This window comes from Rana temporaria, chromosome 13 (assembly GCF_905171775.1).
Source record: "Rana temporaria chromosome 13, aRanTem1.1, whole genome shotgun sequence".
NCBI classification, from domain to species: domain Eukaryota; kingdom Metazoa; phylum Chordata; class Amphibia; order Anura; family Ranidae; genus Rana; species Rana temporaria.
This window is the reverse complement of record NC_053501.1, coordinates 29,930,370-29,954,682: the sequence shown is the minus strand read 5'-3', so window position 1 is coordinate 29,954,682 and position 24,313 is coordinate 29,930,370. Positions and strand designations below refer to the sequence as shown.

The window sequence follows — 24,313 nt, the reverse complement described above, 5'->3', positions numbered from 1 at the left end:
CCTTTTTTTTATTGGTGTCTACTTCCTGTCCACCAGACAGCCAAAAGCCCTGACCATTCTTGTGGGAAAGAAAAAATTAACAGGTCAGAAAAGTTTGTCCATTTGACATTGGTTCTACTAAGATAAGCCAACACTGATATGATCTGTGCCATTCCACTGCCTAAACATAAACTTTCTTGTGACCAGATCTACTTTTTTTTGTCTGGTTGTGTATACATACTAAATGTTCAGCTCATTGTTGGCCATTATCCATAAGATGATCCTTCCCTAACTGGTACCGTGGTAAATGGACAAGACATTTTTTTTTTTACGGCAGCCCCAGCTGACCATTCGTTTGGGGAGGTTCTACCCTTTATCCATAGGTAGGAAAGCAGTATTTCAGCTGTTGTAAAACAATTTTTTTTTCTATTAAAATTTTGTTTATTTATTGGTTTCCAAATACATCCAGTAACTATGTTATCATCTGTTTCTTGTTAAATATTTTAGAAGTTTTTGCAATTACATGAACACATTATATTCATTCCAAAAATGGAAATAAGCCTTGTGAACAATGCAAAGGAATTCAGGAAAATTCTTAAACTGAAAAACACAAAGTGAAAAATGAGTGAGTGTGGATATCAATATATGGTTGTCCAGGGCTGGGTAAATTCATAAAAAATAAAGCCTAGAAAGTGTAAGAGCCGGTTCACACAGGGGCTACCTGGGATCCGACTTCAGGTCGCACCTAGTCCCCTCAAGTCGCGCTGCATGAAGAAATGAATGTAAGTGAATGGAGCCGTCTTAATGTACACTACTGCAGTCGCTCCGACTTGAAAAAAGGTTCCTGTACTACTTCAATCCAAATTGTAGGCGACTTGTACCCATTGATTTCAATGGAAGTCGCCTCCAAGTCAGATACACGTTCACAGTGAGGCAACTTTACAGGCAGTCGGACGAGCGAGCGCCCCCCCCCTCCTGAACCGTACCAGGCGGCATGCCCTCAACATGGTGGGGTGGGTGCTTTGGGACAGGGGGGCACCCAGAGGACCCCTGTGTGCTTAGCAAAGCAGTTAGCCCAAATACAAATTTGCTGAGAATTGGGCTGAAAGGAAGCATTCTGATGAACAGTGTAGATCGCTGATTTGTTTAACCACATATACCAACCAAGGGGCTCTTTGAAGCCCATTTTATTTCCATGTTGCAGAGTGTGTGGTGCCCCCCCTAGACCAAGACTGGAATCCTGTTTCTCCTTACCAATTATCTCCAGTCAGCGGTTTGATCCATTAGGTTCCCTGTTTTTTTAAGTAACAGCAGAGCACACGGGTGATTATGGGAGATTACTGTAATGTTGTAGCCCTAAGAGGGAAGTGTTATACTTCCTTTACAGAATAGTGCCTGATAACTAGATAATCCCACCCTAGGATTCCCTGTATCTTATACTTGTAAATAAATGCAGGAGTTATATAGTAAGGGGTCTTATGGATTTCTTTACTATTTCACTCTTTCCACCTCTTGTATTCCTCTTTTGTTTGGCTAGGCAATGCCATTATAATTGCTGGTCAAAAATAGTACTAGATTAGACATGACTTCAGACTAACAGGACTTAAGCCTACCGAAACGGTAGTTGAAGCATGAGTTAGCCAGTCAGTCAACAATAAGTGGATTCCAACATGCTTGAGACAAACATAGAACTATACTCAGGCAAAAAAAAAGTTAACAAAAAAGACAAAAAACATATACAGTATAAATTGTAAAAAAGGTGCAGACTCGATGGACCACTTGGTCTTATTTCTGTCGCCATGCTTCTATCTTTCTATTAGGCTTAAAACATGTTCTAAGAAGAGCATATGAAAGGTATCATGTTTATTTTAAGTATTTGTATTATAGCTTCATGACTACTTGTTCATTATTAGGCCAGGAGTAAAGAGACATCTGGAACAGAGTCAGTAGTTTTGCTTGGATTAAATTGCAAATTAAACAATGATATGGCATTCTTTCAATATTACGTAAGGACAGCAGATGTAGGCATGAAGGATTATGCAATTGTCTTATGGCCCAGTGAGGTAGGACTAGACTTGCTAGTAGTATTATCACATCTATGTGATCATAGCTAGCTGAAAAGATTGGATGAATGAATTTTTGCTCACTTTTTACAGAATTGTTTTATATTGTATAACACAGCTGCATTAATTATTTTAAGAATCGTTTTACAAGTATAGCCTAGAATCCAAAATCTATCACAGTGTGTTTCGACCTTTTTTTTCAGGTTATTAATATTCCAGAATAAATAGTACAATAAATATGCATCAGCATATTAATACATCAAGATATCAGTCATAAAACGTTTGAGAATATTGTATATAGAAAACAAATTACAATATAAATAAGAGTATATAACTCAATAAGGCAATGGAAATATAAATTATCAACCCTCAAGGTGCAATAATAAAAAAAAAAGGTATCCAAAACTTCTGAAATAATTTTAAACATTAAACAAGGGAAAATTAGGAAAGAGGAATAAGGAAAAAAATAGGTACGATGGGGAGTATATCCCAATAGATCAACTATATGAAAGTATTAAAGTATTATTTCCAAGTCAAGTTATTGCGAAATGTTGTATCTGTGTTTGAAACTCAACAAAATTAGTAAAATGGATCCAACATGCCCATTTCTCATGGATTTTTTTTGGGGAGTTCCTGGCTTGTTGAATCAAGTCTTCCATTTCCGCGATTCTTTTAATCCTTTGGAACCATTCTGAAATGCAAGGGGGAGAGGCGTCTTTCCAATGGGCCGGAATACAGAGTTTAGCTGCATTAATTAGATGTAAAATAATATAATTTTTATAAATAGAGTGAGATAATGAAGTATGATGCAGTGGATATTGGGCAGCAGTAAAATCTGGAGTAAAAGTTGTGACGAGAGAGATGATGCGGTGTACTTCCTTCCAAAATGGTTGTATATGGGGGCAATCCCACCAAATGTGGAGAAGAGTCCCCAGGGAAGCTTTACAGCGCCAACATGAAGGTGGAATATTAGGATTAAATTTATGAATTATGTAGGGTGTCCTATACCACCTAAAGTATAGTTTATAGCCATTTTCCTGTGTCAAAACATTCATTTAACCTTTATGAATGTAAGTAAAAATATGTTCGTGTTTCGACCTTTTTTTAATCAAGGCACCCTTTAAAATTCTGCACAATCTTGAGGTACCCTGTTATAAAATGTAAAAAATGTAACTACTAATTTTACATAACACAGCAACATCCACATATGTAGGACACCAAAAGTTAGGGGCAATTTATTCTTCTAAATCAAATACACCTTTGTACAATGGTACTGACTAGTACTCCAATGTTTCTCTTCTTCTTCAGTTTCTCTCCCTGCTCAGCTAATGTGACCACAGTGCTGATGGAGAGGGACAGGGGAGGGGAAAACAAGGATGATCCTCATCAACCGATTACGTAATTGTTTTTTTACAATGCCAGTGGCTAGAAGGTTGTAAAGGTGCACAATGAAAACCTGAGGCTTTGTGTAACTAGAAAAGGCAGGCTTGATCCAACTGCTGGCTTGTATACAATTTTTGGGCAATTTTTAGGCATTTTGCCAATGCACCCCTGAAGACACTTGAAGGCACCCTGGTTGAAAAAGGCTGTTCTTCCCAGCTTGGCTTGCAGTGATGGGTGTTTTCAGAATTATGGTCAGCGTGGGAATGTCTTTAATACAGTATCTCACAAAAGTGAGTACACCCCTCACATTTTTGTAAATATTCTATTATATCTTTTCATGTGACAACACTGAAGAAATAACACTTTGCTACAATGTGAAGTAGTGAATGTACAGCTTATATAACAGTGTAAATTTGCTGTCCCCTCAAAATAACTCAACATACAGCCATTAATGTCTAAACTACCAACAAATTGGGCCCAAAGTGTCAATATTTTGTGTGGCCACCATTATTTTCCAGCACTGCCTTAATCCTCTTGGGCATAAAGTTCACCAGAGCTTCACAGGTTGCCACTGGAGTCCTCTTCCACTCCTCCATGATGACATCACAGGGCTGGTGGATGTTAGAGACCTTGTGCTCCTCTACCTTCAATTTGAGGGTGCCCTACAGATACTCAATAGGGTTTAGGTCTGGAGACATGCTTGGTCAGTCCATCACCTTTACCCTCAGCTTCTTTAGCAAGGCAGTGGTCATCTTGGAGGTGTGTTTGGGGTCACATATAATGTGGGAATACTGCCCTGTGGCCCAGTATCTGAAGGGGGGGGGGGACCATGCTCTGCTTCAGTATGTCTCAGTACATGTTGGCATTCATGGTTCCCTCAATAAACTGTAGCTCCCTAGTGCTGACAGCCCTCATGCAGCCCCAGTCCATGACACTTCCACCACCATGCTTGACTGTAGGCAAGACACACTTGTCTTTGTACTCCTCACCTGGTTGCCGCCACACACGCTTGACACCATCTGAACCGAAGAAGTTTATCTTGGTCTCATCAGACCACAGGACATGGTTCCAGTAATCCATGTTCTTAGTCTGATTGTTTTCAGCAAACTGTTTATGTGCTTCCTTGTGCATCATATTTAGAAGAAACTTCCTTCTGGGATGACAGCCATGCAGACGAATTTGATGCAGTGTGCAGCGTATGGTCTGAGCACTGACAGACTGAACCCCCACCATTTAAACCACTGCAGCAAAGACAAACTATGGATATTAAAAAGGCTGGAGTTGGGCTTTAAAATTACAGTATACTATCTTTAGGACACAGTTGATCTACTAAAGACAAATAGACTGTGCAGTTTGCAAAGTGCAGTTGCACTCTGCATGAACTTAGTAAATGAGCAGAAGCTCTGCTGACTTCTGCTATCCAATCATGTGCAATCAGAACACTGCCTCTATCACACAAGCTGGTCTAGGAGGAGAACGGGACTTTTATCACAGTGTACTCAAACTTTTCACAGTGTGCTCAGTGACACAGCAGTCTCCCGCTGTGTGTTACAACCGGTGCCCCCACTGCCGCCCCGAGGCCTGGCCTTGGTGGCCTTGTCGGTGGTTTAGGAGCCTGAAACATCGCGTCGCTCATCTGCTGTTCATTCCTAAAGATTGTTACTTCATGCCGTTTTTTGTCTGGCCAAATGTGAGTAGCCTGACTTTTGCTTCTTTTAAAGAATAAATCCACACATTGCAACAGTGAGCACTTAGTCTGTGATTATCTCTTTACATGCACCTGTCCTTTGCGGTTTGGTTGTCTTATGAGGATCTAATACATCAGCCTGGTTCCTGTTCATGACCTGCCTATTTGATTTGCTTTATTGACCATCTGTTAACTCAGTGGTCCATATATGAAGGGGAGAGTAGCCATCTACAACGGTGGAGGGATCACTTCAAAATTTTGGTGGATTGTCACGTGGTGGAGATTTATTTTCGTTTAATTCACTCATCTTCTGACACTTATGGACTTTTGGACTGTTTGTTTGAATTGTATTTAATTTTTAATATTTTTTTTTTTTTTTCATTTTTTCTGCATATTCATATTCACACTTATGGTATTGGTGTTTGAGTATACTAGTATCATTTATATATTTGAGTTTTGCGCTGCACTTTTTCTATTTTATTTTTTAACTGTACATGTTGATATGTTAATTAATCACACAGCAGCCTTTACTGATCACAAGGATGTAAATTAAATAATTTTCACCCTGTTTATAACCTTAAATATGCTCCCTCTTACCTGCAATTACACAAACACATGACCTTCAGACTGATGGGCTGGGTAGCAACTGCTATTGTGTTCCCACCAGAAACAAAGGTCAGTGTTTTGGTTCCCCTGCTATTAGCAATGGTTCCTTTAGAATGTGCTTTCTGTCATCCAGGCTTTTCACTCTATGCTGCCATCTACTGGTGATTTAATAGAATTGCCATGAGTTTTACTTTCTCCATTTGCAGAACTATAATCCTTTTTTATGGGGTACATGATTTTGACATCCCTTACATATGCTTTGGGTCTATATATTTACTATGGAATACTGACTGTTGCTTTCCTATGGTTGTCCTGTGGTTTGTAATGGATTGGTGGAGCTAGAATATGTTTTAAATGGAAAGAATTGCATCTATTATATTTCTACAGTGAAACTTGCTGAGAACGTGTCCATGTCCAGCCTCCGAGTTATACTGAAAGCCCAGCGCTGAGGTTGTTTGTGTGCTATGTCTTGTGAGAGGCCTGATGTCAGGCTATTGTGATATTGCTGTAATTGTTAAACTTAATACAAATAATTTATAAAAAAAAAAAAAAAACATCAACTTTTTGAAAATTGGCACTTACAATGGGCTTGACACCCTTCTTAGAGTAACTATATGACACCATTACGTTTCGCTAAAATTGCATCACTCACCCTAGCATATGACTGTCATACACATATTTGTAGGCGAGCTAGCCGGCTTAGTTGGTGGAGCCTTTAGTTCTTTGGATCCAGCTTGTGGCAGGGAGTTTTCCATTGGTTTCCAATAGTAACAGTGTTGGGTGGCACACATTAGTGGGTTGCTTTGTATGTAATATTAGTATTAGTATACACTCAATACTTTATTGCTCCCCCACTGAATGTAAGGTACTAGACTGTCCTTCCCTTCTCCAGTGCATGGGTTACATGACTGTTTGCTCAGTCATGGCTGTATTGTAAAGCTGGTCATGCACTATACAAACTGACTGTCCAATCTCAGTCCAATCTCCTTTAAACCCTTTATGGCCTTCTAACACGTATGTGTGGCAAAAGGCTGGGCTTTAATGCCCACATGCCACACATATGCGCTTCTGGTCAGCTGATGTTTCTGTGCTAAGAGTACTCTCATTGTGCACTCCCTGCAGGGATCAAGACATGAAATACAGCTCTTGGTCTCTGATAATGATCAGTAGCTAGTGGGACTGGCTCCTAATCATGTGATCAGCTGACCTTGACCCCCGGCTTTTAGAATTTTTTAAGGGAAAACCGGGGTGGGCAGGAAGGGGTTACATTTGATCAGGGCTTTTTTTCTCAAATAATTGGTGCTGAAACTTAACCATGACCCCACAAAACCCCTCCCCTCAAAATCACATCAAATAGTGGGTGTGGTCAGTCAAAATTCACGAACAGTAGGAGGGTCTTAAAGGGGCATTAAATACCAGGATTGCATTACACACAGTGTGCAGAGCTGTCACTTGTAAACACATAAACCAGACTTCTGTGTTTACAAGTGATTGTGGTGAGCAGGCACCAAAGGGTCTGAGCCAGAGGTGGTGGAACTGAGTTCCCCCAAGTTCCCCCTGAAAAAAAGCCCTGCATTTAATAAAACTATGCAAAACTAGGACAAATCTGAGGGACGGTTATAATACACAAAAATAAATAAAAAATCAGGGCAAAATCAAGAATTTTATAGTTCCCATTGTGCTTCCGAACCCCTTGGAAAGTACGTGCAGCAGACCTCATAGACCCCCATGCTATGGTCGTATCTCTGCCTCCCTCTCCATTTAGCCATTTGTACAATTGAGCTTGGGGCTGTGTGTCTTTATTTGTAATGAAAGTTAACAACAGATTTGTTTTCTGTGTGCAATTTGCATAATAAAATATCTGCCGTGTTCTAAAAAAAAAATGGTGTCATGCCCCTGGTTATACAGTGTGGCAGAGATTTGTAAATAGCAGGAATGACAGATTTACAAATACCTTTGCAAGTAAAGCAATTTACATATATATTCTGTATATACGAAAACTTTTCTGCACTTCTATATATAGTAGAGTTTAAAAAAGTGTGGATACTTTTTTTTTATAGAACACACACATATATATACTGTATATATTCAACAATTCAACAAATACTGCAGCTGTTGACTTTTAAAATATGGACAATAACCTGTCCAGCGCGCCCACAATGTTGGCATCCGAGGACAAGCAATTGCTCGTCCCTCGGCTGCACCCACCGCCATCCTCGGTGAGGGAATCGGGAATGTGCGAGTAGCGCCGCGCGCCGTCACTGGTCCCTGCTCTGTCCTGGGAACAGTGGGGCAGATTCATCAAAGAGATACGATGGCGGATCTCCTGATCCGCCGTCGTACCTCTGAGTCCAGCCGGTCGGATCTATGAGGCTGATTCATAGAATCAGATTCCGCATAGATCTCCCTTAGATTCGACTGGTGTAAGTGACTTACACCAGTCGAATCTTAGGCTGCAATCTACCGCCGGCCGCTAGGTGTCGTCGCTTTTTTTTATGCGTCGGATATGCAAATGAGGAGAACCGCCGATTCAAGTCCGTACGCCCCCCCCCCCCGTCGTTTTTTTTAACGTCGTTTGCGTTCGGCTTTTTCCGGCGGATAGCTACCCCTGCTATATGAGGGGTAGCTAATGTTAAGTATGGCCGTCGTTCCCGCGCCGAGATTCAAATTTTTACGTTGTTTGCGTAAGTCGATCGGGAATACGGATGGCCGCAATTGACGTAGCCGCCGCAAACAATGACGTCCTAGCGACGTCATTTGGAGCATGTGCACTAGGAAATTTCGCTGGCGGCGCATGCGCTGTTAAATCGGCGCGGGAACGCGCCTGATTTAAATTGTACACTCCCCCTAGCCGCGGAATTTGCATTCCGCCGGGGGAGTTACGATCCGACGGTGCAATTTTTGAGGTAAGTGCTTTGTGAATACTGCACTAGCCTCGCTAAATTGCACCGGCGGATCGTAAAACACGTAGAACGAGCGGATCTAAAGATCCGCTGATCTACATGAATCTGGCCCAGTGTGTTTCCCAGGTGACAGCAGGGGCTGCGAGTAAGGGCGTGGCTGCCGCACTAGTGTATTCCTGAAAGTGGGTGCAAATACCTGTCTTAGACAGGTATCTGCAGCCCCTCCCCCCGGGATGCCAAATGTGACACCGGAGGAGGGCTCCGAAAAGCGGAAGTTCCGTTTTTGGGTGGAACTCCGCTTTAATGCTGATTGACTGCAGGCTCTGTCTGACCCAGGATTTTCGGCCTGGCTCCTTCCACAAAAGTTCTTAAGAAATTGACTTGACTCAAGCTGGAAGACCCACTCACTGTTAGAAATTCATCCGATTCCTCCAAGTTAGACAAAGTTCTAACAGTTTATGGTCAGCTATACATTTGTGCTTCTAAAATGTCTAGGTGCTGATATATTCGAGCAAGGTTTTTTTTTCTATTAATGTTTTCTGCAACTCTAGAACACATTTCATTATATTCTGATTTATGAGACTATGGGGTTTATTTGCAAATAGTCTGTGCACTGCAAGTGCACCCACAAGTGCACTTCAAGTGCAGTTGCTCTAGATCTGAGGGGAGCATGCAAGGAAAATAAAAAAAAACAGCGGGCCAGATTCACGTAGCTGCGGCGCAGCGTAACGTAACCCGTTTACGTTACACCGCCGCAAGTTTTCAGATTTAGTGCCCGATCCACAAAGCACTTACCTGGAAACTTGCGGCGGTGTATCGTAAAGACGTCCGGCGCAAGGCAGGCCAATTCAAATGGGCGTGTGCCATTTAAATTAGGCGCGCTCCCGCGCCGGACCTACTGCGTATGCTCCGTTTCGCAATTCCCGTCGTGCTTTGCGCGCAGTGACGTCATTTTTTCAAACGGCGACGCGCGTAGTGTAATTCCGTATTCCCGGACGGCTTACGCAAACGACGTTCATTTTTAAATTTCGACGAGGGAACGACGGCCATACTTTAGACAGCAATACGTTTGCTGACTAAAGTTAGGGCACCAAAAACAACGACTAACTTTGCGACGGGAAACTAGACTAGCGGCGACGTAGCGAACGCGAAAATCCGTCGTGGTGGAACTCCTAATTTGCATACCCGACGCTGGTTTACAACGCGAACTCCCCCCAGCGACGGCCGCGGTACTGCATCCTAAGATCCGACAGTGTAAAACAATTACACCTGTCGGATCTTAGGGATATCTATGCGTAACTAATTCTATGAATCAGTCGCATAGATAGAAACAGAGATACGACGGCGTATCAGGAGATACGCCGTCGTATCTCTTATGTGAATCTGGCCCAGTATTTTTGCTTGCATATGATTGGATGATATAAATCAGCCGGGTTTCCCCTCATTTCAGAGCTTCCCCACAGATCTAGAGCAACTGCACTTCCAACTGCACTTAGTATATTTGCCTTTAATAAATCAACCTCCCCTCTTATGATGTGTCAGAGGTCAAAAGTATTATAACATCATCAAAGAAATGTACACACGCACGCACGCACGGCTCTGCAATGGTCTGTGATTGTGTGCTGCCATCCAGTGGTAAGTTATTAGATCGAATATTTTTTACGCTAAACAGTCAGGATCATCTCAAACCAGCAAGTCTGTCACTAACCGCAGCTTTCCAGCAACAGGTCATATAACACCTGATTTTACAGAATCACTTCCTCGCTGGCCAAAACACTTCAGATTCAAGCTTGCCACGGAAGGAGCCCTTGTTTCGTTCTGGTCTGGCGATCAAGGGAGCTAAACCATAGTGGAACCTAATACTTTGCCATGTACAAATGAGTTGTCTCTTATAAAGACAATATATTAATAATATTATTTTTTATGTTTTAGTTTCACAAAAGCCCTTGAAGTCAGAAGAGCCAGATGGAGATCTGGAAGACGACGACACGGTAATAAAATGCTTTTACCATGTTTTGTTGGATTGACGTGAACAGAAGTTTACCTGGGGTTTCTGTGCCCATTGCTTAGGGTCAGGGCTGCCATCAGGAAGGGGGGACAGCCCATACATGTGTAGGGGGCCCTAATGTCCTGAGGGCCCCAGCCACCTAGGCCCCAACCAAAAAGACTGAGTTGTTGAGTGAGCGATGCACTCAAAGGAATGTCGCTTTGCTGAATATATGGGGCTCTCTCTTTGCTGAATATATGGGGCTGTCTCTGCTGAATATATGGGCTCTCTCTTTGCTGAATATATGGGGCTGTCTCTTCTGAATATATGGGGCTCTCTCTTTGCTGAATATATGGGGCTGTCTCTGCTGAATATATGGGCTCTCTCTTTGCTGAATATATGGGGCTGTCTCTTCTGAATATATGGGGCTCTCTCTTTGCTGAATATATGGGGCTGTCTCTGCTGAAAATATGGGGCTCTCTCTTTGCTGAATTGGGATGTCTGTTTGCTGAATTGAGATGTCTCTTTGCTGAATATATGGGGATGTCTCTTTGCTGAATATATGGGGCTCTCTCTTTGCTGAATATATGGGGATGTCTCTTTGCTGAATATATGGGGCTCTCTCTTTGCTGAATATATGGGGCTCTCTCTTTGCTGAATATATGGGGCTGTCTCTGCTGAATATATGGGGCTCTCTCTTTGCTGAATTGGGATGTCTCTTTGCTGAATATATGGGGATGTCTCTTTGCTTGATTGGGCTGTCTCTTTGCTAAATATATGGGGCCATCTCTTTGTTGGATTGGGTTCACTTTCATATATTAAAGGGGTTGCAAAAGTTTGTTTTTTATTTTCTAAATAGGTTCCTTTAACCACTTCAATACAGGGCATTTTCACCTCCTTCCTACCCAGACCAACTGTTTGTTTTCAGCGCTGTCGCACTTTGAATGACAATTGCGTGGTCATGCAACACTGTACCCAAATGAAATCTATATGTTTTTTTGCCCACAAATAGAGCTTTCGTTTGGTGGTATTTGATCACCTTTGCGTTTTTTATTTTTTGCGCTATAAACAAAAGAAGAGCCACAATTTTGAAAAAAAAAAAACACAATCATTTTTACTTTTTGATTTAATAAATATCAATTTAAAAAAAAAACATATTTTTTTCCTCAGTTTATGCCGATACATATTCTTCTTCATATTTTTGGTAAAAAAAAACGCATTAAGCGTATATTGATTGGTTTGCGCAAAAATAGGGGATAGTTTTATTGCATTTTTATTTATTTTTATTTTTTTACTAGTAATGGCGGCGATCTGCGATTTTTATTGTGACCGTGACACACAGATCCACACTCCTGCCATGATCACAGCAATCGCGGGTGCCCGGCGGACATGCCGGGGAGCCCAGGACATCATATGACGTCCACCCGGAGGGAGACAAAGGGCCAGATCCACAAAAGGGATACGACGGCGTATCTACTGATAAGCCGTCGTATCCCTGTTTCTATCTTTGGAACTGATCCACAGAATCAGTTTCCAATAGATAGGGAGAAGATCTGACATGTGTCATGCCGCATACACACCATCACTTTATGTGATGAAAATAAACGACATTTTTTGTGAAGTAAAAAACGACGTTTTTGAAACTTCAATTTTCAAAGACGAAGTTGCCTACACACCATCGTTTTTCTCACAATGTTCTAGCAAAGCGAGGTTACGTTCCACCACGTTTTTCCATTGAAGCTCGCTTCTGGGCATGCGCGGATGAAAAAATGTCGTTTTAAACGACGTTTTTGCTACACACGGTCAATTTCTGTGAAGTAAAAGTTGACGTTTTGAAAAACGACACATAAAATTGAAGCATGCTTCAATTTTTTTTGGTCGTTTTTTAGAAGACATAAAACGACGTTTTCCCCCACACACGGTCAATTAAAATGACGTTTTTAAAAACGTCATTTTTTTTCATCACATAAAACGACCGTGTGTACGCGGCATGAGGGACTTACACTGTCGGATCTTAGGATGCAGTACCTCGGCCGCCGCTGAGGGGTATTTCTCGTCGAAATGCCGCTTCGGGTATGCAAATTAGCACTTACGGAGATCCACGAAGCTTTTACGCTTCGTTTTTTCTCCGTAAGTATTAGTTTGCAAACGCCCGTCGCGATTCTCAAAACTCGGCGCAACATAAAACCGCGCAAAGCACGTCGGTAAAATGACGTCGTGAGCATGCGCAGTACGTCCGGCGCGGGAGCGCGCCTAATTTAAATGGGACTCGCCCCATTAGAATAGGAACGCCTTGCGCCGGCCGGATTTAAGCTACACAGTCGAAAATTTCTAGGTAAGTGCTTTGTGGATCGGGCACTTAGGTAGAAATTTTGCGGCAGTGTAACTTAAATGGGAATATTTAAGTTACGGCGGCTGGCTGTGGATCTGGCCCAAGGTTCCTGCCGACGTCATATTACTATGGCTCGGTAGGGAACTGGTTAAGCTAGTGCATTGTTGGTTTACTTACCTTTTCCTTCGATTTCCCTTCTAAATGTTTTGTTTCCTTTGTCTGAATTTCTCACTTCCTGTTCCTCCTCAGTAAGCTTGCCCCCATCATCCAAGCTGTTCTGGCTGGGGGTTAGTCAGCGTGCTCGCCCCCTCCCTTGGGACTACATCCCTGTGGGGAGACGCTGTGAACGCACACTGACTAACCCTCAGCCAGAACAGCTCAGATGATGGGGGCAAGCTTACTGAGGAAGAACAGGAAGTGAGAAATTCAGACAAAGAAAAAAAACATTTAGAAGGGAAATCAAAGGTAAAGGTAAGTGAACCAACAATGCACTAGCTAAAATGAACCTATTTAGAAAATAAAAAACAAACCTTTACAACCCCTTTAAGCTGTAAGAGTGTCAACTAATATTCCAGAATGGGTCTGCAGCCACTGCCATCAATCAATTAATGCCCACTCCCAAGGCCTCCTTGGCTCTTTCTGCTTCTCTATCCAGAGAAAAATTCTCAGCCACCATGTCCAATATTATGAAAAGGCTGTCTGTCCTGTTAAAGGCCCCTGTGTCTCTTCTCCTGAGACTGTATCTGTCTCTGAATCTCATCTTATGATTTCAATGCTACCTGAAGAGGGGGGGGGGGGTCGACATCTAACTCCAAGGGCTCCACTTAGGAAGATACCAAGTCAGCCGATATCTTTCCCAAGGTAAAGGAAATTATCTCTGTCCTTATTGATATAGTACATTCTTGTCTTGCGCTGGAGCAACTTGCATCATTTTGGCCAAAAGTCACCAGACTTGCTTACCCAAAAATGCCCAGCTGGTCAAAACCTTCCTTGTACTTTTGCTCTTGGAGCCTGTTCTGTACATGACTGGCCCTATCCGCAGAAAATCTTTGTTTCTCCACTCTGCTCAATAATACCGTACTGAGGGGGGATTCCTGAAGCAATGCATGGTTCCTCTATTGGACCCAGTCTTTTCCTCCATTAATAAAACCTGTACTGTTCTTGTTGAGTATAGCCAGTGTTCAAGGACCCAGTTATTAGTTAGAAACCCTTCTTAAAGCCATGTTTTCTCTTGTTGATCTTGCTATGCAACCTGCTCTGGCCAACATATGTGTTGTGATCCAAGGGCATGGCCTGGCCTGTTCTTATGGATCCATCTGTTTTAGCTCATGCCCTTGCCTATGAATCACACGTTCCCAGAAGAGGAGTGGGCTAAAGCATGCAAACTGGATGGGGCTGTGCTGGGAAGTTGACTCTTACAAGAGTCAAATTTTCTAGTAAGTTCAAAGGCAAATTGCAAGTGAAGAATCATTATTTATAAAAAATGGAAATTCAAACACTGCAATTAAGCATTATAAATACACGAGTTTTGTGCACTTTCCTGCAATTTTTAGGTAAGTCCTCCATTTGTTTGAATAGGTCTCCTAAAGTTAAATAAAAGTAACCAGTCTGAAGAAACTGGCCCTAGATTAAATTTCTATATTGTATGAATAACCATATAATTGTATGTATGACAGAGAGGAGCTTAGACAGTAAGACAGCAAGCTCCTCAGGGGCGGGAATAGATGTGAAATGTTCAAGGTACTCTGTAAAACACTCAACAGTATGTTGGTGACATATGGATGTGGAATAAAAATGAATGAGTCTGATTTGAACTTTTCAGATTTCATGGTTCTTATCTGTGGATTTTTCTTATAGACCATTGATGTCGAGATTGAAAATGTGAGACCTAGACCTCAAGGATCATCACCTGTATATGAATATGCTGTAAATGAATGTTATATAGACCCGGAGGTAAGTGATGTATTCAGAAACGTGTTTAGTAAATAAGTAAATTAGCTTAGTGGTTGTGATCTACTGCACTTCATTCAGAATGTACAAAACATTTACAGTGTTACTACAAAGAAACGTATATATGGTAGGTGTTAACAAGTAGTAGCTGTATGGAGAGAAAAGCCACAAGCATTATATATATTAGCAGGTGAACCAGGTCCTGACAGAAGGATCTTATACACTTATATGTATATATACATTGTAAGGGGTTAGCTCGGTAGCGGGGTGTGTGACCCCTTGGATGGGTTCACTACACACTGAATTTATACAGACAGGCAGTCGAAGACGGTTGAAAACAAAGATTTTGGTTTATTCTTCCATCTTGCTGGAAACAAGTGCAAGCATCCAAACAGCATAAACAAAATCAAACATAAAATAAACCCTGGCAACTTGGGGCGTCTATCTTCACCACACAGGAACCTATCTATGGGGTCTGGCACAGCCTAGTGCTGGGCAGACATTGCTGTTCATACAGCAGAAAAACAATAGTCTTTTGATTTTTATCACACAAAAAAATCAATCCTATCCTCACCTTCTCAGAAGACTTTCAGTACGCTGCTCTCCTTACTCACATAGCCTCAGGATGATGCAGCAAAACAGTGGTAATCCTCTGGACTACTTATAGAGGCCTTAATTGCCTCATTCTGAACAGCTGAAGTTGTTCAACGGCCTTTAGCCTTTTCTGGCTACTGTTGCAGCCAATGCCTAATAACAATTGGTGTATTGTCTAAACAAGGCAGAAATGTATGTCCCGTCTGTGACAACACCCACAGATTTACCTGACTTCCTGTCACAACATATATATTTCTATGCACATCCTTTGGGTAGGTGAGAAGCAGCCTGATCCTCACCAGTAATGTTTAAATTAGGGGCATTGCTTGTCATTATCAGGAACATTTGTGGCCACCTTATTCAAACAGAAGGTTTAGTTGGGCTTTAATTAATCTCTAAGATAAGGGCTGTTAATCTTTTTTCTAGGAGCGTCCCGTTCAGACTAAGGTCCCATGTAGCCATAGATGCCTCGTACAGCCACTTATACAAGTGAATGTGGCAGTACATTTATAAACACAGATGACTTCTGCATTGGCATTTACCTGTGCATACTGAGTATTTCCCCAAGCACACTGATTTTGTGTTTGGGAAATACATTGTTCATGCATTGGAAAACGCAGATGCAGAAGCCACAGTCAGTGTTTACAGCCGTGTACAGCCATTCACGTGTATGGTTGGATGTTTACGGCACCTGCAGCTCCTGGGGTGCAGAAAAGCTATGAAAATGTTATACTAAGACCCCTTTCACACTGACATGTTTTTCAGGCGGTTCAGCGCTAAAAATAGCGCCGCTATACCGCCTGAAAAAATCGTGCCCTGCAGGCTTCAATGTGAAAGCCCAAAGGCTTTCACACTGAAGCGGTGCGCTAGCAGGACCGCTCCAAAAGTCCTGCTAGTCGCATCTTTGTAGCGGTATAGGAGCGGGGTGTTTACCGCTCCTATACCGCTCCTTCTCATTGAAATCAATGGGAAACCGCGGTAATACCGTCCGCAATGCGCCTCTACAGAGGCGCATTGCGGGCGGTATTAACCCTTTTTCGGCCGCTAGCGGGGGTTAAAACCGCACCGCTAGCGACCGAATATCGCGGTAAATACGACGGTATATCGGCGCTAAAAATCGCGCCGCTATACCGTCACCGCACCTCCACTGCCCCATGTGAAAGGAGCCTAAAAGATTTTTGAATAACTAAACGTCCATGTGCATGAGGCTTAAGGGGCTGTGTCAATGGGCTTTGATGGACAAAGGCAGCATGATTTTGACATCAGTATTAGACACTTCTGAGATTGTTCAGAATTCAATGCAGGTGTAATTGACCTGTATTCCCATAGGTTTGCATGCTAAGAGGAGCAGTTCTGAAGCGCATACAAGTCCAAAGACTATGGCCCTTGTGTATATTTACAGTATGTGTTATGCCATGTACACACGATCGGTTTGTCTGATGAAAACGGTCCCATCGGTGAAAAAAAATAAAACCTGTTTTAAAATTTTCTGATGGTTAAAAAAACGATAGAAAAAAACGATCGTCTGTGGGGAAATCCATCGGTTAAAAATCAACGCATGCTCAGAATCAAGTCGACGCATGCTCGGAAGCATTGAACTTTATTTTTCTCAGCATGTCGTTGTGTTTTACATCACCGCATTGGACATGATCTGATTTTTTACTGATGGTGTGTAGGCAAGACCGATGAAAGTCAGCTTCATCGGATATCTGATGAAAAAAAATCCATCGGCCCGTTTTCATCGGATGAACCGATCGTGTGTACAGGGCATAATAGTTTTCATATTAGTGAGGGATATATGTTTAAAGCAGTATGCTTGTTTTAACAGGGCAGTTCCATATATGCAGACTCCGAACATTCCAGCAGTATAAGGAAGACGTCCATTATACGAACCTCCCATCCTTTCGCAAAGATGATGGACTCGGAGGTACGTACAATTTATTATGAATGTCCGGAAAGATGTACCATTCGGACCATTAGGGTCACTTTACCCAACTGTAGATTTCTTCTCAATCCAATTAGGTTGTCTGTGGAAAGATGTGTGAGAGTCTTAAAGCGGGGGTTCACCCTTAGAGGGCACTTTTCCCCCTTAGATTCCTGCTCGTTATTACTAGGGGAATCGGCTATTTATTTTAAAATATGTGCAGTACTTACCCGTTTACGAGACGCATCCTCTCCGTCGCTTCCGGGTATGGGCTTCGGGAATGGGCGTTCCTTCTTGATTGACAGGTTTCCGAGAGGCTTCCGACGGTCGCATCCATCGCGTCACGATTTTCCGAAAGAAGCCGAACGTCGGTGCGCAGGCGCAGTATAGAGCCGCACCGACGTTCGGCTTCTTTCGGCTACGAGTGACGCGATGGATGCGACCGTCGGAAGCCTCTCGGAAGAATGTCAATCAAGAAGGAACGCCCACTCCCGAAGCCCATACCCGGAAGCGACGGAAGAAGATGCAGCTCGAAAACGGGTAAGTACGGCTCATATTTTAATATAAATAGCCGATTCCCCTAGACCGAACGAGCAGGAAGCTAAGGGGAGATTTTTTTTTTTTTTTTAAATGGGTGAACTCCCGCTTTAACTTGTTTCTGAATGTTTAATGATTAGTAGGGTTAGTGTCTTGTACACACAGGCTTCAGATTGGGAGCAATGTGTACAGATGACTTTTGCAAGGTCTTTGCAATCCCTTTGGGTAAGTTTCAAGCAGCTTTATTGAAGCCTTTAAGGCAGAGGTTTCCAAACTTATTTAGCTTACTGCCTCCTTTTTTAGAATTTTTTTTTTTCAAGGGGAAAAAAATACTCAGTGCCACCTGGAAATCTACATTTTTTAAACAAACCAAAAGATGCAGTGACAAATTTGCATTCTTTTATATTTCTACCTACGACAGGGAAAGATGAAAGGAGAAATACTTACCCAATCGTCTGCTCCTTTCTGCACTTGACAGGCCCCTGCATCCCCACGCTCTGGTGGTCTTGAGTCCCGGGGTCATCAAGCCCAGAGCAGTGTCCATATCCCTGTTCTAGACATGAGGATGCCAGGAACAGCCCACTAATGGATCATGGGGAGCTCCATTTGCTGGTGGAACAGAGGTTTGGGTAAGTATAAGGATTTTGCTTCTCCTCTGGACAAAACAAGCACGTAACCCTTGAAGTATGGATGCAGCCTTACTGCAAAGGGATTGTGGCAAATTTCTTTTGGACAATAAGATACTATAAGCATTGGATACTTCAATGATTTAATTTACACATATAGGGGTTGATGTACTAAAACTAGAGAGTGCAAAATGTGGTGCAACTGTGCATAGTAGCCAATCACCTTCTAACTTGAGCTTGTTCAATTAGGTTTTGACAAAAAATAAAAAAAATAAGAAGCTGTTTAGTTCTATGCAGAACTGCATCATATTTTTTCACTTTTCAGTTTTAGTAAATCAACCCCATAAGGTGTTTTTGCACTTTATAGCACCAGTATTGGGATTGTAGATTTCTTGTGCACCAGGCACCTTTATGAAATCGGTTGATGTTTTTGTGGCTAAGCGGTTTGAACTTCTGCCTGGCAGCACTATTGTCGTCGGTTCGAATCCCAACCATGGCAATACCTGCCTGAAGTTTGCATGCTCTCTCTCTGCCTGTGTGGCTTTCCTCCCGCACTCCAAAGACATGCTGGTAGGTTAAATGGCTCCTGTCTAAAATGACCCTAGTATGTGTGTGCATGAATGGGAATTAGGGAATTAGGCAACTTAGATTGTAAACTCTTTAAGGACAGGCACTGATGTTAATGTACAATATATACTATATGTAAAACACTGCATACATTGCCAGAACTATAAATTCCTGTAATAAATAAATAATAAAAATATATTACTGCTTAAAAATGTATATATGATGGATGAGCACTGAAAGTACTTTTTTAATTGCACATATATGATTTAGGTTAAAGGTGGAAAACACAGTAATATATTATCCTTGGCCCAGATTCAGCTAGAATTTGCCCCTTTCTTACGGAGGCACAGGGCAGCGTTTTTGCCCTGCGCCCCCGCAAATTTACTGCGCTACCCGCGATTCACGGAGCAGTAGCTCCGTAAATTGCGGTGGTGCTGTGTAAACTTGCCCTGCGTAAGGGCGCCTAATGTAAATGATCCCGTAGGGGGCGGGAATCATTTAAATTAGGCGCTCTCCCGCGCCAATCGCAAGGACGTCATTTGCTTCAAAGTGAACGTGAGTTACGTGAGTTTCCGTACGGAAACTTCGTAACTTGCGTACGCAGGGCCCGCGCAACATTGTGAATCGGTGTTAGTATGCAATTTGCATACTATGCACTGAGCACAATGGGAGCGCCCCCTAGCGGTCATCGCAAGAATGCAGCCTAAAATCTGCGTGGCATAAGAGCCTTATACCACGCAGATTTTAGGCTGCAGTCGGCGTTACGATGTTCCTGAATCAGGAGCATTCGTAACGCCGGAGCAAGTAAGCAATTGCGCTGTGTAACCTATGGTTACGCAGGCGCAATTGCTTCTTGAATCTGGGCCCTTGTGTTTAATTATTTCTTAACTTTAAAGCAGAGCTCCACCCAAAAGGGGAAGCTCTGTCTGCCTCCTCCCCCCTCCGGGGTCACATTTGGCACCCTGTGGAGGGCAGGGGGGAGCGGGTACCTGGTTTTGACAGGTACCCACTCTCATTTGCTGCTGAGTTCACCTTCAATCCACCTGCCCTGATCTATTCTGATCAGAATGCATGTGCCTCCATTGTGGGGACACTCATTGTTTAGTGTTAGGACCACAGATTGAGAAAGTGCAACGCGTTTTGCGCATGTACAGTAGGAAACCAGCTGTGAAGGCTTCACTGACAGTTTCCCTTACCCAAGATGTCGGTGCCAACACCCAAGAGACAATTGAAGAATCGGCTTGGGTGATCCCTGGACGGGTAAGTGCCCTAATAGTAAAAGTCAGCAGCTACAGTATTTGTAGCTGCTGGCTTTTCGTTTTTTGGTAGGGGCCTGAAGCTCCGCTTTAACTAGGGCCGTAATTTCATATACTGTACATAACATTCAGAATATCAGGGGATATTCTAATACAGCAGCTGGGCTGGCCTTTTAAGTATCTCCTGGTGCAGACAGTTACAGTATATGACATATCTATAAAGACTGTTGGACTTGAATGCTCAAACCAAAAAAAAGAGCAGATGTGTTTTTCTAAGCTGCTTGACCGATGATCCCCAACAGCAACCCACTAGCTTAGTCACTCTTCCCTCTTCCTATGTCAATGGGTGCTTTTAGAATAAAAATGATTAGATAATTCAACATTTGTTTTTTATCTTTTAGGAACCAATGGAGGTGACTTTATGCACCGAAGTGGAACCTAATGATAAAGGCTTCACTATAACTGGAGGTGGCGCAGAAGGCATTACCGTCTCACAAGTCACCAAACAATCTCAGCATTCAAATATCTTCTGTATTAAAGAAGGTAACACTATTAGTTTTCCTTTTACGGACAATAATTTTGTTTGCTAAAAAAAAAAGGCAAAAAAAATGACATAGTTATTGTCATCACCCTGCAGGAGATCAGCTACTAAGTGCGACAATCTATTTTGACAACATCACATATGAAGATGCCATAAAGATCCTGCAGCATTCTGAGGCCTACAGAGTGGAGTTCCAGCTGAAGCGTAAGCTGGGAAAAGAAGACAGAGAAAAAATGCAGTCTATTGTACAACTCAAGAAAGAGAAGACAATACAGGTACAATCCTCTCTGTGTTACTTGAGTCGTATTTTGTAAAAATGTAGATCATATATATATATATATATATATTTACACACTATATTGTCAAAAGTATTGGGATGCCTACTTTTTTACACACATGAACTTTAATGGCATCCCAGTCTTAGTCCGTAGGGTTCAATATTAAGTTGGTCCAACCTTTGCAGCTATAACAGCTTTATCTTTCACCATTCTTCCAGAAGCGCATTTGTGAGGTTAGGGCTGGACAGAGTCCTGATCTTAACCCAATAGAACATCTTTGGGATGAATTAGAGCGGAGACTGTGAGCCAGGCCTTCTCATCCAACATCACTGCCTGACCTCACAAATGCACTTCTGGAAGAACGGTCAAATATTCCAATAGACACACTCCTAAACCTTGTGGACAGCCTTCCCAGAAGAGTTGAAGCTGTTATAGCTGCAAAGGGTGGGCCAACTCAATATTAAGACTGGAATGCCGTTAAAGTTCATGTGCGTTTAAAGGCATGCGTCCCAATACGTTTGACAATACAGTGTATATACTGTATATATAATAATTGTCCATCCAGTGCAATGAGTAAAGAGAAAAATACTTGTAAATAAATAAAAATCGTCTATTTAAATCATAAAGTGTCCAAATAAGTTGAATATGTGACTTAAAATGAAAACCTTTTCTTAAAGCGATAATCACCATATGTTCCGCCATCTCATAGAATTACGCTCACCAAATAACATGCCTTCCAAATTGTAAGAAGGTTAAATTGCACTTTTGGTGTTATTAGGCTCCTGACGACTCCCATATATCTTCTAACTTGATCGGACCAACTGTATACATCACAGCACAGCTGTTAGATCCTTGTACTTTAATGCTGCGTACACACTATCGGACATTCCGACAACAAAACCGTAGATAGATTTCCGACGGATGTTGGCTCAAACTTGTCTTGCATACACACGGTCGCACAAATGTTGTCGGAAATTCCGAATGTCAAGAACGCGGCGACGTACAGCACGTACGACGGCACAATAAAATGGAAGTTCCATAGCAAGTGCGCCACTCTTTGGGCTCTTTCAGCTAATCTCATGGTAGTAGAAGTTTGGTGAGAGACGCTAGTTTTACCAGACCGAGCGCTTCCATCTCGTACTTGATTCAGAGCATGCGTCGGAATTGTCTACACATGCTCGGAATTTACGAGAACGGATTATGTTGTGGGAAAATTTGAGAACCAGCTCTCAAATTTTTGTTGTCGGAAATTCCGACAGAAAATGTCCGATGGGGCCTACACACGGTCGGAATTTTCGACCAAAAGCTCCCATCGAACATTTGTTGTCGGAAATTCCGAGCGTGTGTATGCAGATATATCTGATTTAACACAGGAAGTTGGAGTAACCCAAAAGAGAGAAAATAGCTTCCCATAGAGTAGTAATGTTAATTTGTATTTTACAATTTGTTGGACTGACTATATAAGTCACGGCTGTTAGCTTTCTTTACCGTGAGACTGACATATTCGACTTTACTCAAGCGCTTAAAGTGAGTACCCAAAAAGGGAATTAGAAAAGCTTCCAATAGTTGAGTAATATTTTATTAATACAACTGACAAAGGCTATATGCCAAAACGCATTGATCTCTGACATCTCAACACACACACTTGTGGAAGTCTACTGGCATTTTTGGATGGTGTAATGGTGTAAGGTCCACTAGTATTTTTAAAATGTGAGTGATTTTCTTACGTTTTTTACGCTTTTAATAAAACATTACTACTTTACTCTATGATAAATTGAGTAGCTGTTCTTGGTTTACTTTTACATTTTAATTTTTATGTTAATTGGACTCAGTTTTATCATTGGTTACCAACCATAAAGTTGTGGCTGCATTTGTTTTCTTTCTCTTTTTGTCCTTTTTTTTCTTTATGTTCACCTGGTGAACCAGTCAATAACATACTTCTTGCCTTAGGCCTCGTACACACAATCGGTTAACCAGAGGATAACGGTCTTATGGACCGTTTTCATCGGTCCAAACCGATCGTGTGTAGGCCCCATAGGTTAAAAAAATGGTAACTTGCTTTAAAATTTAACCGATGGATTGCTAACCGATAGGTCAAAACCGATCGTTAGTACGCACAACCATCGCTTAAAAATCCACGCATGCTCAGAATCAGGTCTACGCATGCTTGGAAGCATTGAACTTCGTTTTTTTCAGCATGTTGTTGTGTTTTACGTCACCGCATTCTGACACGATCGGTTATTTAACCGATGGTGTGTAGGCGCGATGGACCATCAGTCAGCTTCATCGGTTAACCTATGACAACGGTCTGTCGGTCCATTCTCATCGGATGGACCGATCGTGTGTACGCGACATAAGGGTGTCTCCACTCTGGGTGGAGGTACTCTAAAACATGATCAACAGGTGGAAATAAAGGGGAGAAAAGCCTAAATAAGGAAAACAAATGCAATCGTCATATTGAAGAATTGATAAGCCATCATATAATAATATTTTGTTTATGGATATAGCAACACTTTTAAACTGCAGGCAATTATATATTTGTAAATAACATGTAGATTAGCCCAACTAGAGATGTTTGATTTTTGCACTTCTTCAGATAGATCACAGCAATAATATACTGGGGCCATTATTATTCAAGTTACCCTAGCAGACTTTAATGCAGCGTACACACGGTCGTTTTTTGTGATGAAATAAAACAACGTTTTTCATCATGAAAAAAAACGACCTTTTTCTAACTTCATCATAAAAAACGACGTTGCCCACACACCATCGTTTTCTGAAAATGCTCTAGCAAAGCGCGGTTACGTACAACACGTACGACGGCACTCTGTTCCATTCAAGCTCCCGTCTCATAACTTGCTTCTGAGCATGCGCGGGTTTAAAACGTTGTTTAAAACGTCGTTTTAGCCCACACACGATCATTTTTTATGACACAAAAAACAATATTTTGAAAAACGACATAAAAAATTGAAGCACGTTCGAATTTTTTTTTTGGTCGTTTTTTTGAAGACAAAAAACGATGTGAAGCCCACACACGATCATTTTAAATTACGTTTTTAAAAACGTTGTTTTATTTCATCACAAAAAACGACCGTGTGTA

The 24,313-nt window shown here is 42.0% G+C and overlaps 1 protein-coding gene across 8 annotated transcripts in view; it reads left to right on the top strand.

The window, feature by feature from the left end:
- The window catches only part of LOC120920636 (protein AHNAK2-like), a 120,334-nt gene that overhangs the window by 51,326 nt on the left and 44,695 nt on the right, over positions 1-24,313 (top strand). For all 8 annotated transcript variants that reach the window (XM_040332830.1, XM_040332827.1, XM_040332829.1 and 5 more), the window contains exons 2-6: positions 10,554-10,612; positions 14,798-14,893; positions 17,313-17,411; positions 20,796-20,937; positions 21,032-21,210. In XM_040332830.1, the coding sequence (XP_040188764.1) occupies positions 10,554-10,612; positions 14,798-14,893; positions 17,313-17,411; positions 20,796-20,937; positions 21,032-21,210 (575 nt within the window). The remainder of the gene's footprint in view (positions 1-10,553; positions 10,613-14,797; positions 14,894-17,312; positions 17,412-20,795; positions 20,938-21,031; positions 21,211-24,313) is intronic.